The 14,450-nt window shown below is 45.3% G+C and overlaps 1 protein-coding gene across 2 annotated transcripts; it reads left to right on the top strand.

The window, feature by feature from the left end:
* The first annotated feature begins 111 nt into the window (after positions 1–111).
* Positions 112–14,410, top strand: grap2a (GRB2 related adaptor protein 2a). 2 transcript variants are annotated; one of them, XM_086176117.1, is made up of 9 exons: positions 112–131; positions 1,520–1,574; positions 7,402–7,535; positions 7,609–7,700; positions 8,842–8,961; positions 9,840–10,029; positions 10,531–10,617; positions 11,706–11,795; positions 13,325–14,410. In XM_086176117.1, the coding sequence occupies exons 3-9, from the start codon at positions 7,458–7,460 to the stop codon at positions 13,517–13,519; spliced, it is 852 nt and encodes a 283-aa protein (XP_086032243.1). In that variant the 5' UTR covers positions 112–131; positions 1,520–1,574; positions 7,402–7,457; the 3' UTR covers positions 13,520–14,410. The 2 variants fall into 2 exon arrangements, with proteins under 2 accessions (XP_086032243.1, XP_086032242.1); XM_086176116.1 differs by lacking the exons at positions 112–131; positions 1,520–1,574 and adding an exon at positions 2,704–2,841.
* Positions 14,411–14,450: the final 40 nt, after the last annotated feature.

The raw sequence follows: 14,450 nt of genomic DNA, 5'->3' as shown, positions 1-14,450 counted from the left end.
CAGCCCGCAGACGCCGGGGCTCGAGCAACTCCCGCCGACGTCACGCAGCGCGTCATGCGGGGACAGGCGGGGCTAAGCGGGTTTGTAAACACCCAGGAGGAACCGAAAGGTCCGCTCCGTGCAGGTTGAAGGTAAATAAAATAAAATAAAATAAAATAAAATAAAATAAAATAAAATAAAATAAAATAAAATAAAATAAAATAAAATAGACTGCTGTGATGGAATCCTGTGTGCAGAACAAGCAATTGAAAATTAAATATGATAAAATAAAATAAAATAAAATAAAATAAAATGATGGGATGGGATCCTGTGTGCAGGACAATTGGTAGATAATGAATCATGATAACATGGATTAAAATGAAAATGCAATGCAATAAATTAAAATTGACAGTCGGGAAAGACTCCAGCATCCTCACAACCCTGAGAGCAGGACAAGAAGAAGAGTATGAATTATGATAAAATAAAGTAAAATAAAATAAAATAAACAGTTGGGATGGGATCCAGTATCCCTGTGACCCTGAGTGTAGGGCAAGCGGGGGATGAAGAATATTGATAAAATCATATTATTACATTGAATTAAATGTAATTAAATTAGATTAAATTCAATTAAATTGGTATCTTTGTTTCATCTGCAGTTTGTCAACAGAAAAGTCTGTTTTTATTCTCCCGAGGGAGGGGAGTAAGAATCTTTGAATTGGTAGATTTCGTCTGCGACATGTATTTCTCGAATTCTCAGGAGAAGTGACTCCACACCGCAGTGTGAAACCTTACAACTTTTACCCCGAAAGCTGCAATTTCAGAAAGAATTTTCACATTTCCGCCCTTTGCTTCTGTTTTAAACAATCAAATCATCTTGAAAGTTTTGCAGTCGTGGGAAGCAGATTAAGTTTTGGCCGATTCTGAGCCTGATTGACTAGTATTGTCGCCACGACAACCTTTGTTGAGTAAACGTTATACCTTCCTTACAATCGTTGAAATGTGAGACTTGCAGTTTCTGTATTGTTTGAGCTTTATTTCATGATAAAGGGGGTGAATAAACCCAGCTGCATGTTCGATTCTTATCAATAATTTGATTTAAATATGCGTGAGAGATGTTGTGAGGATAAGTGTGTTTTTTTTTCCTGCAGACGTCGATTATCACAAGAAACAAGTGCAATTCATCTTTGTCGTAGAGCGCCCTCTAGTGGACATTTTCTGAAACTACATAACAACTAGATTTTTTTTTTTTTTTATTAAACATGTACAAAACAACATAATTATTGTGTAATGATATTCGCTGCTACTTTGTTCTATATTTCTCATGTTTATATTTTATCTAATAAAATGTTAGAATAAAATATATAAGATATAATATGATTATTTTATTTTATCCATATTTACAGAAACATTAGTTGCGTGTTTAATGTGTCTAGTTCACAAAGAAACAATAATCATGTTTAAGGTTTTCTTTATCTATCTCTCTGCATTTCCACCCCCCTCCCCACCCCCCATCTCTCACTGTTTGACTCCTGTGCCGCAGACATGTGGTGTTGCAATGCCTTGAGAAACGGATGTCAGCACTCTCCACCTGCAAGGTTTGTGCACGAATGGTGGTTTGCATTTGAAACAGTTCATGTCAGACCCCCCCCACACACACACACACACACACACACTTTTTTTTTTGATCAAGTGCAGCTCAGGAGGCTTCTCCTCTGTCTGACATCCCAGTTTTGGCATCTCTTCCCCGCAGCAGGCCTGGGGGAAGAAAACTACAAACTCCAAGGGATGCTCTTATTCAACACTTAACCTCCACGTGCACGGCCCAGGCAGGAGAACATGGAAAAGAACACATGTGAATTTTTGATTTAAATCATTCTTTTAAAAGATGCTTGAAGAGGCGATCCGAATTATTCCTAAAAATCGAAGCCCAGTGGGAAAGCTCATGTTCACTAGGATTAAGCAAGATTAAAACAAATAAAAGAGTTCTCTTTTTCCTCTTCTGACAGCGGAACACTCAATTTAGAAATCCAGGAGGTCTTAAAGGTCCACAACAGAGCTGGAGAAGCTTTAATTATCTGGTTAATTCCAAATAAAAGTGTGACCACTGTGGAATTTTAATTTTTTTAGACGCAGCGGGTAGCACTTTGGCCTCACAGCACCAAGGACCCCGGTTTGAAGGCGACCTCTTTGTATGGAGTTTGCATGTTTTCCCGTGTTTCTGCACGGGTTTCCTCCGGGTTCTTCGCTTTCCTCCCACTCTCCAAAAAGGATAATTGGAAAAAAAAAATGGGGAAAATTGCCCAGAATGACTGAGTAAGTGAATGTTGTCTGTCTTTGTATGTGACCAGTCCAGCTGGGAAGATGGGTGGATCTCATTGGTCATGCGTGTGTGTGTGTGTGTGTGTGTGTGTGTGTGTGTGTGTGTGTGTTAGGATAGGTCAGAAACGTAAAAGACAGATCAGTTTGAGAATGACGTCACTCATCAGTTTGTCATCACCGATCAGAAGAATAAATTGACAACTTTGACTGTCACAAAGATCATCATCATTTTGATAATCAACTTTTTTCACCTTTTTTTTTTCATTTCCCGCAAATAAACGTGGAAAACAAACAAACAAACAAACAAACAAACATATGAGCCGAACGAGTGGCGTTTTATTTTGAAAATCAACCCGGAAGAGAGAACTCAGTTTCCACTGAGTCTTCGTCATTCTGCAAGACCAGCGCGGAGGGGACGGACGCGCCTCCACGCACACCGCCAACCATCACGCACGGAGAGCGACGAGACTCGAAGCGGACCCGGGCGATGAGGCCTTAGAATAAAAACTTCCCGTCGGGAGACGTCATCGGACCCCACTTCACGTGAGATATGACGTCATTCGCTTTTCTCATCTGTCGTTTCCACGAGCGGTCCCGTGCGTCGCCGGGTCCACGTCGGTCCACGTGGTTCCGACCATCCCTTGAAAACGCAGATTTGGCACGAAATTACGCATGGACGTGCGCGCTTCGGCGGGTTTTGCAGACCGTGCGGATGTTTGGAATCCGTGTGCGCGTACGATCCTGCGCACTCGGACCTGCAGCAAACTTTTCAACTGTTCACTAAAATACGAATGAGCAAAGACACGGCGCACTTTTACCTCTTGCCAAAATGGCAATGGAGAATATCTCATTCATTCATTCATTCATTCATTCATTCATTCTCCAAATTGCTGAACCTGCACTCAGATGTGGTTCAACCTGCGTGCAACCATTCCCATTTTCATTGATGTGTGTTATGGAGACATGCAAACTTTCACTCATTCACTCTGTCATTCTCTCGTAAAATAAAATAAAATAGAGTGCTGGGATGGGATCCTGTGTGCAGGACAATCGGTAGATAATGAATGATGATAACATGAAATGCAATGCAATAAAATAAAAATAGACAGTCGGGATAGGCTCCAGCATCCTCACTACCCTGAGTGCAGGACAAGCAGTAGAGAATGAATTGTGATAAAATAAAATAAAATGAAATAAAATAAACTGCTGGGATGGGATCCTGTGTGCAGGACAATCGGTAGATAATGAATAATGATAACATGAAATAAACTGATTCATTCGCCATACAGAGCCATAAAGGGTGTCTGCACTTTTTTGCCTTATGAACTACTTTCCAAACTACTTTCAAAATGTGAAAATGATCTACCTACACTAAAAAAACTGAATGTATATTTATAGATATATGTGCTGAGAATACTCAATACAATATACAGTCATGGCCAAAAGTTTTGAGAATGACACTTTCACAAAGTCTGTTCCTTCAGGGTTTTTAGGTGTTTGCCAGACGTTTCTATGGTTGTGTCATTCTCAAAACTTTTAGCCATGACTGTATGCTTTTGCACCTTACCTTGGACAGACTGATCACTTGTCGACATTGAAAAAGGACCGCTGACCAGACAACTGTGATTTTAGTCCCTTCGCCTTTCTCCTTCTCATCTCGCTTTTCAGAGTCGTGCTGTAGCTTTTATGAACGGTCCGAAAGTAGATCGACAGATCAAGCGAAGGCACGTAGAATGTGATATCGTGGAAAGTCTCCTGTTTGTCGCTTGATTTGGTTCTCGCACTTGTGTTTCACCCTACCTTTAGCAGAAATGAGGCCAGCTTGCTGGTTAGCTCGCTAACTTGCTAAGGGTTTACTGCACATTTTGTCGATTTGGTTGTCTATTTTCACCCTTACTGTCTTTTTTTCCAACTCTGTCGTCCATTCTTATCCTTGATGTTGTTACTGTTGTTCTCTCCGCTGTTTATTTATTTGTAGATGCCTTTTGCTATCTTCTTATTGTTTCTGTATCTAAATTTCTATTCATATTTATTGACACTCGAACTGTTGCGGTGGCAAAAGAACTTCCCCGATGGGGAAAACAAGATCCCAGACTGGCTGCCCTGGTAGTCCCTCGTTTATGCCGAGGATAAACAAAAATTGCACAAAGTAATAACCATATTTTTTTCCTTATTTGTAAATATTTTAAAGCTCTATGAACCTCCCCACACTCTTATTAACCTTCTCCATATTCTTGTGAACGCATGTCGCTGTGAAATGGACAAGGCTGTGAATGCATGCTGTGCACGGGAGGTGCAGAGAACGATGCTACGGATGTTTAGCCAATCAGAGCTCAGACTACTGTATTTCAATAAAATGCCGTAGAGACGATGGAAGACGGACTTTGAGATCGACCAGCCGGAAATTGTAACGTGTTGCTTTTATTTACAGCACAGGTTTGGTTGCATTGCGCCGCATAGAATGCAGAAGTGGAGCACGATTGTGCTCTGTTGCGCAACCGTGCAGCTCGGAGAGAACTTAAGATGCAACCATTCACACGTCCGGGAGATTTAAGGTCACTGACCTACTGAATGTTTGGAGAAGAGGAAAGTCACACAGACACGGGTAGAACGTCTGCTTTCACACACCGGTTTGGATTTGAACAAGGGACCTTCTTGCTGTGAGGCAGAATTGCTAACCACAGCTAGCCACTGTGCTAGCGGCAACCACACCGGAAACGGAGAAAGACATGATATTTCATCTGGTGCAAGAGGCAAAAGAAAATACATAGAGTGGGAGCGTGTGACTCGGGCTTAAGTCCAGCTGGAACGGAACATTCAAGAACAAAAATCGGCCAATATCGAAGTCGGTGTAAAAAAAAAAACGAGATTTGCTGGACATCAGCGGAGTATCGCTGCCACGGGACGAGGCCCAAGTGACCATACAAGGAACGAATGAGTTGAACCAGATGAGGTTGAAGGACTTGTGAGACACAATCCCTCACCGTAGATAACCTCACATCAGTAGCGAAAGTGCTTCCAATTAGCTTCTTCATATTCTGATGGTGAGTGCAGTCGGAAATCAGCCTTTCCCCGCGGAACGCAGCGGAGGGAAGCATCACAAGTCTGGGTGTCATCTGCTTTGGCACCAGCCCGACCCGTCAGCCAGCTACAGTTGCTATAGGAACCTGAGCTTTGTAAGAACTCGTACAAGCGCTGGCATCTCCTCTGTAACGCTGGAGCCACTTCAGCTCAGAGATCCAGAAGGATTGCTTTGGATAACCTAAAGCAACTGATAATTTAGTCGCAATCCTTGACACGCTCCCTCCTGACCCCTCTACTGGTGATGTGCCAAAGCTGCCATTGTTGCGTGAGTTCCTGCGGTCATTGGCAGGGTAGGAAAGGCATCTGCTATGCAGTGTGTGTGTGTGTGTGTGTACATTTGTGTATGTCTTTGTCAAAAAAAAAACAAAAAAAAACCCTCACTAACCCAAGCTTACTGTTCTGTATATTTCCTGTGCATCGTGTATTTGCAAGTGTATTTGCAATCCCTATGTCCTCTATTGTAAGTCGCTTTGGATAAAAGCGTCTGCCAAATGCAATGTAATGTAATGTAATCTGCAGTCTTACCTTGTCAACTTTAGAAAGTATCTCCCGTGACTTGTTCTTGATTAACATGTTCATTACACACCCGAAGACGTATTGTTTTCAAATCGTCCGAAAAAGCGGGGACGATATTTGGGTACCTTGGTGTTTGGCCCTGTCACATGACAGTCCACGGCAAATCGATGGCAAGTTGTGCGTATGAAACATGCAGCGTTTATACTTGAGGCCCCTGATCTTTTCAGTTCCCATCCTGTCTACCTCCGATTTATCGGTCAATTGATGGGGATCTGGACTTCCACGAGTCTGGATTGGACGATTCAAACTTGTTTGAACCTGACTGGTTCCCCGAGGAGCCCAAGGGAGAGACACAACCCGAGAGTCCACGGCAAGAAGTTTTCCACCCCCACTAAAAGTTTGATTGATACGTGACATTAAGTGTGAAAATGGAGGGTCTGATTTACCGGAACGGTCCCACTCAGCTAGGAGGGTGCCGCTGCTGTTTAAAGGTTACCGTGGTAACAGTGATTGCTCAGTTTCTACAGGCAGGGGATCCGATGGCGAGGACCGGCCGCAATTAAAATTGGTCACAGTGACGAAAAGTGAAACTAAAGTTTGCGAAAACTTCCTCTGCCCAGGTTAATTCCCCGCCCACCTCCTCCCCAGAACCCCTTCTCTTCATGGTTTAAGTGTAATATTAAGTACACGCTCCACTGATACTAGACAATATACTACACAAATTACCCTTTTCATGGGTGTACATCTTTATCGGTAGCCTCCTCATCCTCACCCCATCCACGGAGATGAGCTCATTGCCTACTAAAATGGCATCATGGATCTTTTCTGACTTGGGGCGCAGCCTCGTTGTTGTTTCTTCAATTTTGTTTGTGGTTATTGTTTTCGACCCCAAACGAGAGTGCTGAATAAAAGCAAGACTCTGAACTTCAGGTGTGGGACGGTTAAAGTGAGAGCAGGCAGGGTGCGTTCTAGGAAACAAACCCGACCAAACAGTCCCTGACACAGGATTCTAGAACGGTACACCGAACCTGAGCACGCTGTTAAGTCTTACTGCTGCGTCTGAAGGCCAAAGGAGGTTCTAAGACCAACGCTGGACTAACTAGAGCAGGAAATGAGACCAACAGTGGAAGCAAGTCTGACAACACAGCGGACTGCCTTCGACTTTTCTGTGGAGACTCGGTGAGAGTACGACATGGGATCCAATCCAAGGGTTCCCTGCTGTGGTCCAAACATGGCTCAGTGGGTCTGGTTCAATCACCTCCTGCCGGATCAGCAGGTCCAGACGGGCCTTGGTGGGCGGAGGTTCTGGCGCACAGGGTTTTGTAAAAAATTTTTTTTTTTACACTAATAGATCGAGATGGAGTTTCGGAGGAAATGTTTAAAGCTTCTTAGGAGCCTCTCCTGATAACCATCTATGTGACTGTGCCGCTTCCTTCCTGGAGGCGGAGCTTCTCTGCTCACAAGCATCGTGTCCACAAACCCGCAACTTCTTTCTCTTTGCAGAAGCTGACGGTTCCTCGGCCGACGCCCTCTTCCAACCCAGCGCAGCGTTCTTCTCCATGGAAGCCAGGGGAAAGTATGACTTCACCGCCACTGATGCGGAAGAGCTCAGCTTCAGGAAGGGGGACATCCTCAAGGTCAGCATCACGGTTTTATTTTCACCGGCGGGTCAGAACCGCACTGAGATCCCCTCGCTTGTTGTCTGGTCAGATCATAAGCCCACGGGACGACTGGTACAAAGCTGAGATGAATGGCCGGGAGGGATTCGTACCTCAGAACTACATAGAGATGCAGATCCCAAGGTGAGGAAGCCTGTGTTACTCAAGTCCTCCTTGATGTACTCAACTCCTCCTCAAGATGCTGAGATTGTGGCGAGATAGTTGATAAGCTCTAAGGAAACCAACTCAGGCCGCACTTAATTTTAGATCGGCAAGTCGAGAGCTGCTCTGCCGCTGTGAGTGATTGACTGTTGTGAGCTGTCAAATCGCCAAGGATCCAGATTAAATCCAAACCCGGTCAAAACCCGATTTGCGAGTTTCGCCTAAAACAGGGGTCGGCAACCCTTAACACCCAAAGAGCCATTTGGACCCGGTTTCCTCGGAAAAGAAAACACTGGGCGCCGCAATTACTTTTTGACGTCTAAAATAAAGGTACTACAGTATATATATTGCTTTTTATTACCTTTACACTTTGTATAAACAAGTGTGTAGTGTGTTGCTTCTGAAATTCACAAAGTATTACGGAGAAAATTAAATTTCATTTATGTAATGAACTCATTTTGAGCTTTGGGATTTCAGAGCGTGTGGCAAAGCCTTGACCTGAATTTTAAAAATAAATCGGAAAAAAATCACCGTGTCAGTAAACAATAAAAAAATAAATATTTGCAAAATATCTTTTATAAATATTTATTCTACCTTGTTTATGGGACTTCTGCTCCTGAACTTCTTCGCACAGCATCTGCAAATCGGGACTTTACCGGCCGGCGGGTATACCGACTTCCGCGAGTGTGACGTTTATTTTGAGCGGCGAAAAATAATAAATATAATTTTACTTAATATTTCAAGATCACAATAATCTTCCAACTTAGAACTAAAAGTTAAAAAAAGGAATGAAATACACTTCAATCAAATATTTATAATTTATTTTCCCAAGCCACTCGGAGCCGCAGCATAAAGATGAAAGAGGCCGCGGGTTGCCGATCCCTGGCCTAAAACTACCGAAGCGATCTGGTCTGTACTTCATGTAGACAAACCGATTACGGCTCAAGAGTCTCACACTGCACGGCTAGTTGTTCATATTTGATATGAAGCGGCTAAAAGATCCAGGTGTTCTCTCAGGAGCAAACAGAATAAATAAACGGATAAAAGGTTCTTGCTGAGTGAGAACACAAGAAGATGAGCTCTGATTGCTCTCCAAATTGTCGAAACTGCCATGGTTCCACAGGTGGTTCCAGGAGAACGCCACCCGCAGCACGGCCGAGGAGCTCCTCAGGAACAGAGACGTGGGCGAGTTCGTGATCCGGGCTTGTCAGAGCTCCCCGGGACACTTCTCCATCTCCGTCAGGTGAGGGGCGGATGCACGTTTCCCAAAAAAAAAAAAAAACACGGCGAGCGGAGCGATTCCATCTGGTCCTGCTTCACCCGGGTGGCAGATCTTACCTTCCTTCCCACCTGCAGATCTGGCTTATCAGATAAGCGGCAGGTCTAAAGCAAAGAACTGGCCAGTGGCTACGGAGGAGCGAAAATAACCACCGGAAGCCTCTAGGTGATGACACGGGGAATAAATTTCCACCTTTCAGATATTTGTCCCTGCAGTCGAACACGTTGTTGGACGTGAAACCACCGAAGGCGCGAAACCCTCGAAGGTTGAAGTTCTTCAAAGTTTATCCGAAGTGCGTTTTTAATTTATCGACGGACACAAGTCCAAGACTCTGGCTGCTTTTTACCGACGTCAGAACCTCCCCCTCCACTGGTGCGGGGAAGCGAAGCGAGACGTCGCCTCTCATCCTGCTCTGCAAACCCTGCAACCGCCTCTTTGTGCGACCGCAGAGCAGCAGGCGGTTGCTCACCAGGGATCCCTCTGCAGCCTGCAGAGGCTAGCAAGGGTTTCCACGGCAATGGGCTCCTCTGCAGAAGGTAGAGGTATATCGTTGACTATTTTCGCTGAGATGGAAACAGAGTCGTCCTTGGCCGTTCAGGGCGGCAGAAGGCACGGTCTCCTTCCTCGGTAGCTACCGGCCAGTCCCGCTGAACCTGCTCCTCAAGAGAAAATTTGTGATTTGGGAAGGGAAGCCGGGATGGACAGACGTATCTGGTTGCCGTTCTGATTCTCTTAAAAGTTCTAATGGCACAACGTGACCCAACAGGGGGCAGCTGGCAGAACCGAACGCTCGCGTCCTCGCCTTCTCCTCAGTGATCCACTCTCTGTTCCGCTCTGCTCAGGCACGAAAGCGATATCCAGCATTTCAAAGTGATGAAGGACGACAAAGGCCAGTACTACCTGTGGTCGGAGAGGTTCGACTCTCTCAACAAGCTGGTGGAGTTCTACACGACTACCTCCATCTCCAAAACCAGGGAGATCTTCCTCAATGACGGCAACTCGGACGGCAGGAGCCCCTCCAGAGTACAAGTGGTGAGACTCGAAATCACCTTTTCCACAGAAACGCAGCTTCGACCCTCGCATCACGGCAGCTGGACTCCAGAAGGTGTCAGAGTCCGAAAAAGAGTCTGGAGGCTGAAGAACCACGTGACTCCTGGAACCAAAGCAACATCGTGTGACCCGTCAAGGTCACAGGAGCTCAAGGGTCGGCCAGACGGTTCTGGGTTTGAGTCAGGAGGTCGATCGGGTTCTGTCCCTGTACGACCCCTCCGTGTTCTCCCAGTGCCGAACTGGGTTTTCCCTGGGTGGCTCGTCCATGCCGTTCTCCTGGTTCTTCTGGTTCCTGCCCCAGTGTTTGTGTTCCCCAGCCTGGGTTCTCCCTGTGGCGACTGAATTTGAATATTCCTTTTTCCATCAGGTGTCTTGTAGTGTCCCAGCGATACTTTCTCAACCGAGAAACATCTGAGGTTCTGTGACAAAACCTCAGTTCCCGACTCTTGATTCCACGTGGTTCCTCTGTGTGTATCTTCTCAGCTGAAGAGGGGAAGTTTGCCCGAGCAGCGAAACACCCCCGTCGCCGCGGTGCCGCGACGAGCATCGGACCAGCCGCACAACCAGCTGGTACGAAAACACCTACCGGCATTTTCGGGTTCCAGAGCTGCTGCTCCTTTTTAAATTCATCACGACTCCGTGAACCTTTTAATCACTGTCTGATTTTGTCAGCAGTTGTTACTTGTGTATACCACAATTTGCTTTTGCCATTTTAATACAAAATGATGCCAAGACTTTTACAGTCTAACACAGGGGTGGGCACACTTTTTGGCTCAAGGGCCGCATTGACTTTTAAAATTTGACAGACGGGGGCGGGTCAGCACAAGGTGTGATGCATATAAAAAAAAAAAACGCATTTGTCAGCTGTACATATCAGACTCGTCTGGCATTTGTCTGAACATTGTCTGACATTTGCTTTGAAAATTAAACCGGCTTGGTTTTGAAGGCTCTGACGTTTGCTTGCATTTTATGCACAAACTGTTTTTTTCCGTTGTAGCTTCACGTCCAGCTCAATCATGTGTGTCAGTATGTCCACAGTAAAGGCTAAATCATAGGAAAATTCTCAAGTGCTCTCAAGTAGCACCAAAAATGAAATAATCTCTCGAGCTCCCGCATTCATTGATCCAATCATTCAGTCAGTCACATCGAGAATGAATTCTGTACCAATCTTTGGCGGGCCGAATAAAAAAGACCAACGGGCCAAATGTGGCCCGCGGGCCGTAGTTTGCCCACCCCTGGTCTAGCAGGTGATCATCTGTCCACAGATGAAAGTCCACAGATTTTAAAACTAATCTTTAAACCAGATTTAACTCGACCCCTTTCTCCCGCTCGTTTTATTCTGTCAACGTCTACTTCTTCTTTCGGCTTTTCCCTTCAAGAGTCACCAACTGCAAATAAACCTTCTCCATCTAACTCTATTCTCTGTATCCTCCTCTCTCACACCAACTACCTTCATATCCTCTCTCACTACATCCATAAATCTTCTCTTTGGTCTTCATCGACACCTCCTGCCTGGCAGCTCCAATTCCAGCATGACCCAACCTGTAAACAAGCTCATTTAGTCACCTCTTTGGACTCTTTCCACCCTGTGAAGACAAAGCATACCGTCTAAATTGAGCATTGATGAATTTGTATCCCGGGTACCTTCTGATGTCCAGGTAATGAGGGCGGGTCTGGAGGAGCGAGCCCAGGCCATCGGCCTGGTTGGGAGGAGCAGCCCCATTAACCTTGCCGTGGCCCCGCCTCAGGTGAGACGCTGAATCATTATTGTTATTGTTGACGTTTAGCCATAGGGTCTAAAAGGCGGAGGTCGAAGCGCCCCTTCTTGTTGGCAGTGGTGACGGACAGGCTGACGGACGAAGTTAGACAGGAATCTCCAAAGATCGTGTTGTTTGCAGATGACATGGTGATCTGTAGTGACAGCAGGGAGCAGGTGGAGAAAACGCTAGAGAATGAAGGTTAGCCACAGCAAAACAGAATGCGTGCAAATGAGAGGAGCCCGAGTGGAACGGTGAGGCCGCGGGGAGATGAGATTAAAAGAAAGAGGAGGATTTTAAGTCCAGAGCGATGGAGAGTGTGGAAAAGAGGTGAGGAGATGCGAGAAAAGGATCAGGGCTGAGAAAAGGAAAGGTGTACAAGACCGCGGTGAGAACCGGCGATGCTGAGACATGAGGATGGATAGGATCGGGAACGAGTCCGTCGGAGGGACTGAGATGGTTTGGACGTGCACAGAGGAGGGACAGCGAACATCGGGCTAGAGGTTGGAGGAGGAGGAGACCGAAGGGGAGGCGTATGGATGGAGAGTAAGAGGACGTGGAGTTAGTTGGTGTGAGAGAAGAGGGTTGGACGGAAGAAGAGGATTCGCTGAAGGGAGCGACCCAAAGGAAAAGACATTTTTTATCATTATCCTTCCTGTTGTTCTTGTCCGGTAGGGGTTTCAGCCTGGATTGATATCTATAAACCAGTGGTTCTTAACCTGGGTTTGATCGAACCTCGGGGGTTCGGTGAGTCAGTCTTAGGGGTTCGGCACAAGTCAAGACACGCGCCGGACTCGTAATTCATGAGAATCACGCTAGATAGCTTGGCCTATCTGTGCTGCAGGGATTTTGGTGCGTTCTGTAGTCAACTTGTGACTGTTGTGATGGTACGATTTTTTTTTTTTACTAATTATGTCGAGTAAAAAAAGAAAGCGGTCAGACAAATATGTCCGATGTGGATTCACATGTATGACAGAACGTGATGGAGTCGGCGTCCTAACTGCATGATTTGCAATGCCAAGTTGAGCAATTCTCGTCTGGCGCTGGCAAAACTTTATCTTTGCGGGGAATCTTTTGCGGATGCTGGACATAAAAATGAAGAAAAGGAACAGACATTGTTGCGGAAATGACATGAGAGTGGCGCTTGCCAAAGTGGCACTCGCCAAGGTCGTTTCTGAACTGGTCTCTCGAAGGAAAACAGCAGAAGTCACACTTTTTTTGCAGGAAGTATTCATTATTATGTTTTGTTTTTTTTTGTATGAAAATCATGTCTCGCTGGTTTTGTTCTTTGAACACAGTGATGTTGATGCACGGTTCATTTTGTGCACCAGGAAAAAAAAACATTTTATTTTTCCAATAAAGAAGGGTTCGGTCGGGGTTCGGTACATCCAACAAGGTTAAGAACCACTGCTATAAACAAAACTTCGGCTCAGACTTATGGATGTGGAAGAGACTGGATTCAAAGTGCTGACTCCCTCGCCTTTCTCTTCCTGTCGTCCTCCGTCCGCCCCGGCCCGCAGAGGACGCCGCAGGTGAGGGCGCTGTACGACTTCACGGCGGAGGAATGCGACGAGCTCGGCTTCTGCGCCGGCGATGTCATCGAGGTTCTGGATCAGTCTGACGCCTCCTGGTGGTTGGGGAGGATCCAGGAGAGGAGAGGGCTGTTCCCCGCCAACTACACCAAACAGATGAGCGAAAAACACAGCAGACCCTAACGGCCCCCCTCAACACACACACACACACACACACACACACTGGGTTCCGAAGTTTGATCGTAAATCCGTGGGTGTGGAACCTGTGGCCAGTCAAATCAATATTTCTATCAGCATGTAATCAATACTTGTCTCATGATGCAGGTGTTATGTGAATGTGTCAAGATTCTGCCACTTTCTTTCAGGGAACTTGTTTTTTTATGTTTTTTAAAATTTTAGTATTAAAGAGAAAATCCAACTTTTCTTTGTGTATATTCAACTTTAAACCAAGTTTCTCCTTCTTCATCTTAACTTGGGGGAGAAGTGTTTTATGTAAAGTGCGACCGGTGACCTCATCCACACGAAAGTAAAACTGGAAGAGGGTTGACCTTCAAAATAAAAGCCTTGCAGTGGTTGGAGAAAAATCGTATATCTACAGAAACAAAGCCTAAAAAAGAAAGATAAAATCGTATCTTTATCCAAGGACCTCGGAGACTATGACCTGTGGATCCGCAGTTTTCGATGGATCGTCGCGACATTCATAACGCTCATTCTGAGTCCTTGTTTTCAGTAAAACAAACGGGCGTATGAGAGGTGAGTGTACTGGAACCCACGCATTTGACTGATACATAATAATAACACGGTAATAGCTGGTTTTATTGAAGCGTGACGGGCGCACAAACACAGAAGTAGCCCGGCTTGTCACTGGAGGCCTGGGGTGGTTACGGAACCAGGATACAATTAAGAAAAAAGGAGCAAAAAACACAAAATGAATAAAAGAAAAGGACGTCACGGAGGGTAAACACGACTTTATTTGAAGGGTGTGTTTTTCAGAATCCTTTTTTTTTTTTTTTTATTACCATTGAAATATTGCTGTTACAACGAAATTGAGTTCAATTGTGTGTGTGTGTATTTTTTTAAAAGGAAATAATTAGATTTTACAATAATATCTATT

The sequence above is a fragment of the Fistularia commersonii genome, chromosome 28 (assembly GCF_037954325.1).
Source record: "Fistularia commersonii isolate RoL2024-O1a breed Wild chromosome 28, RoL_Fcom_v1.0, whole genome shotgun sequence".
NCBI classification, from domain to species: domain Eukaryota; kingdom Metazoa; phylum Chordata; class Actinopteri; order Syngnathiformes; family Fistulariidae; genus Fistularia; species Fistularia commersonii.
Note: the sequence above shows the minus strand (reverse complement) of the source record. Positions and strands in the feature narration are given on the sequence as shown.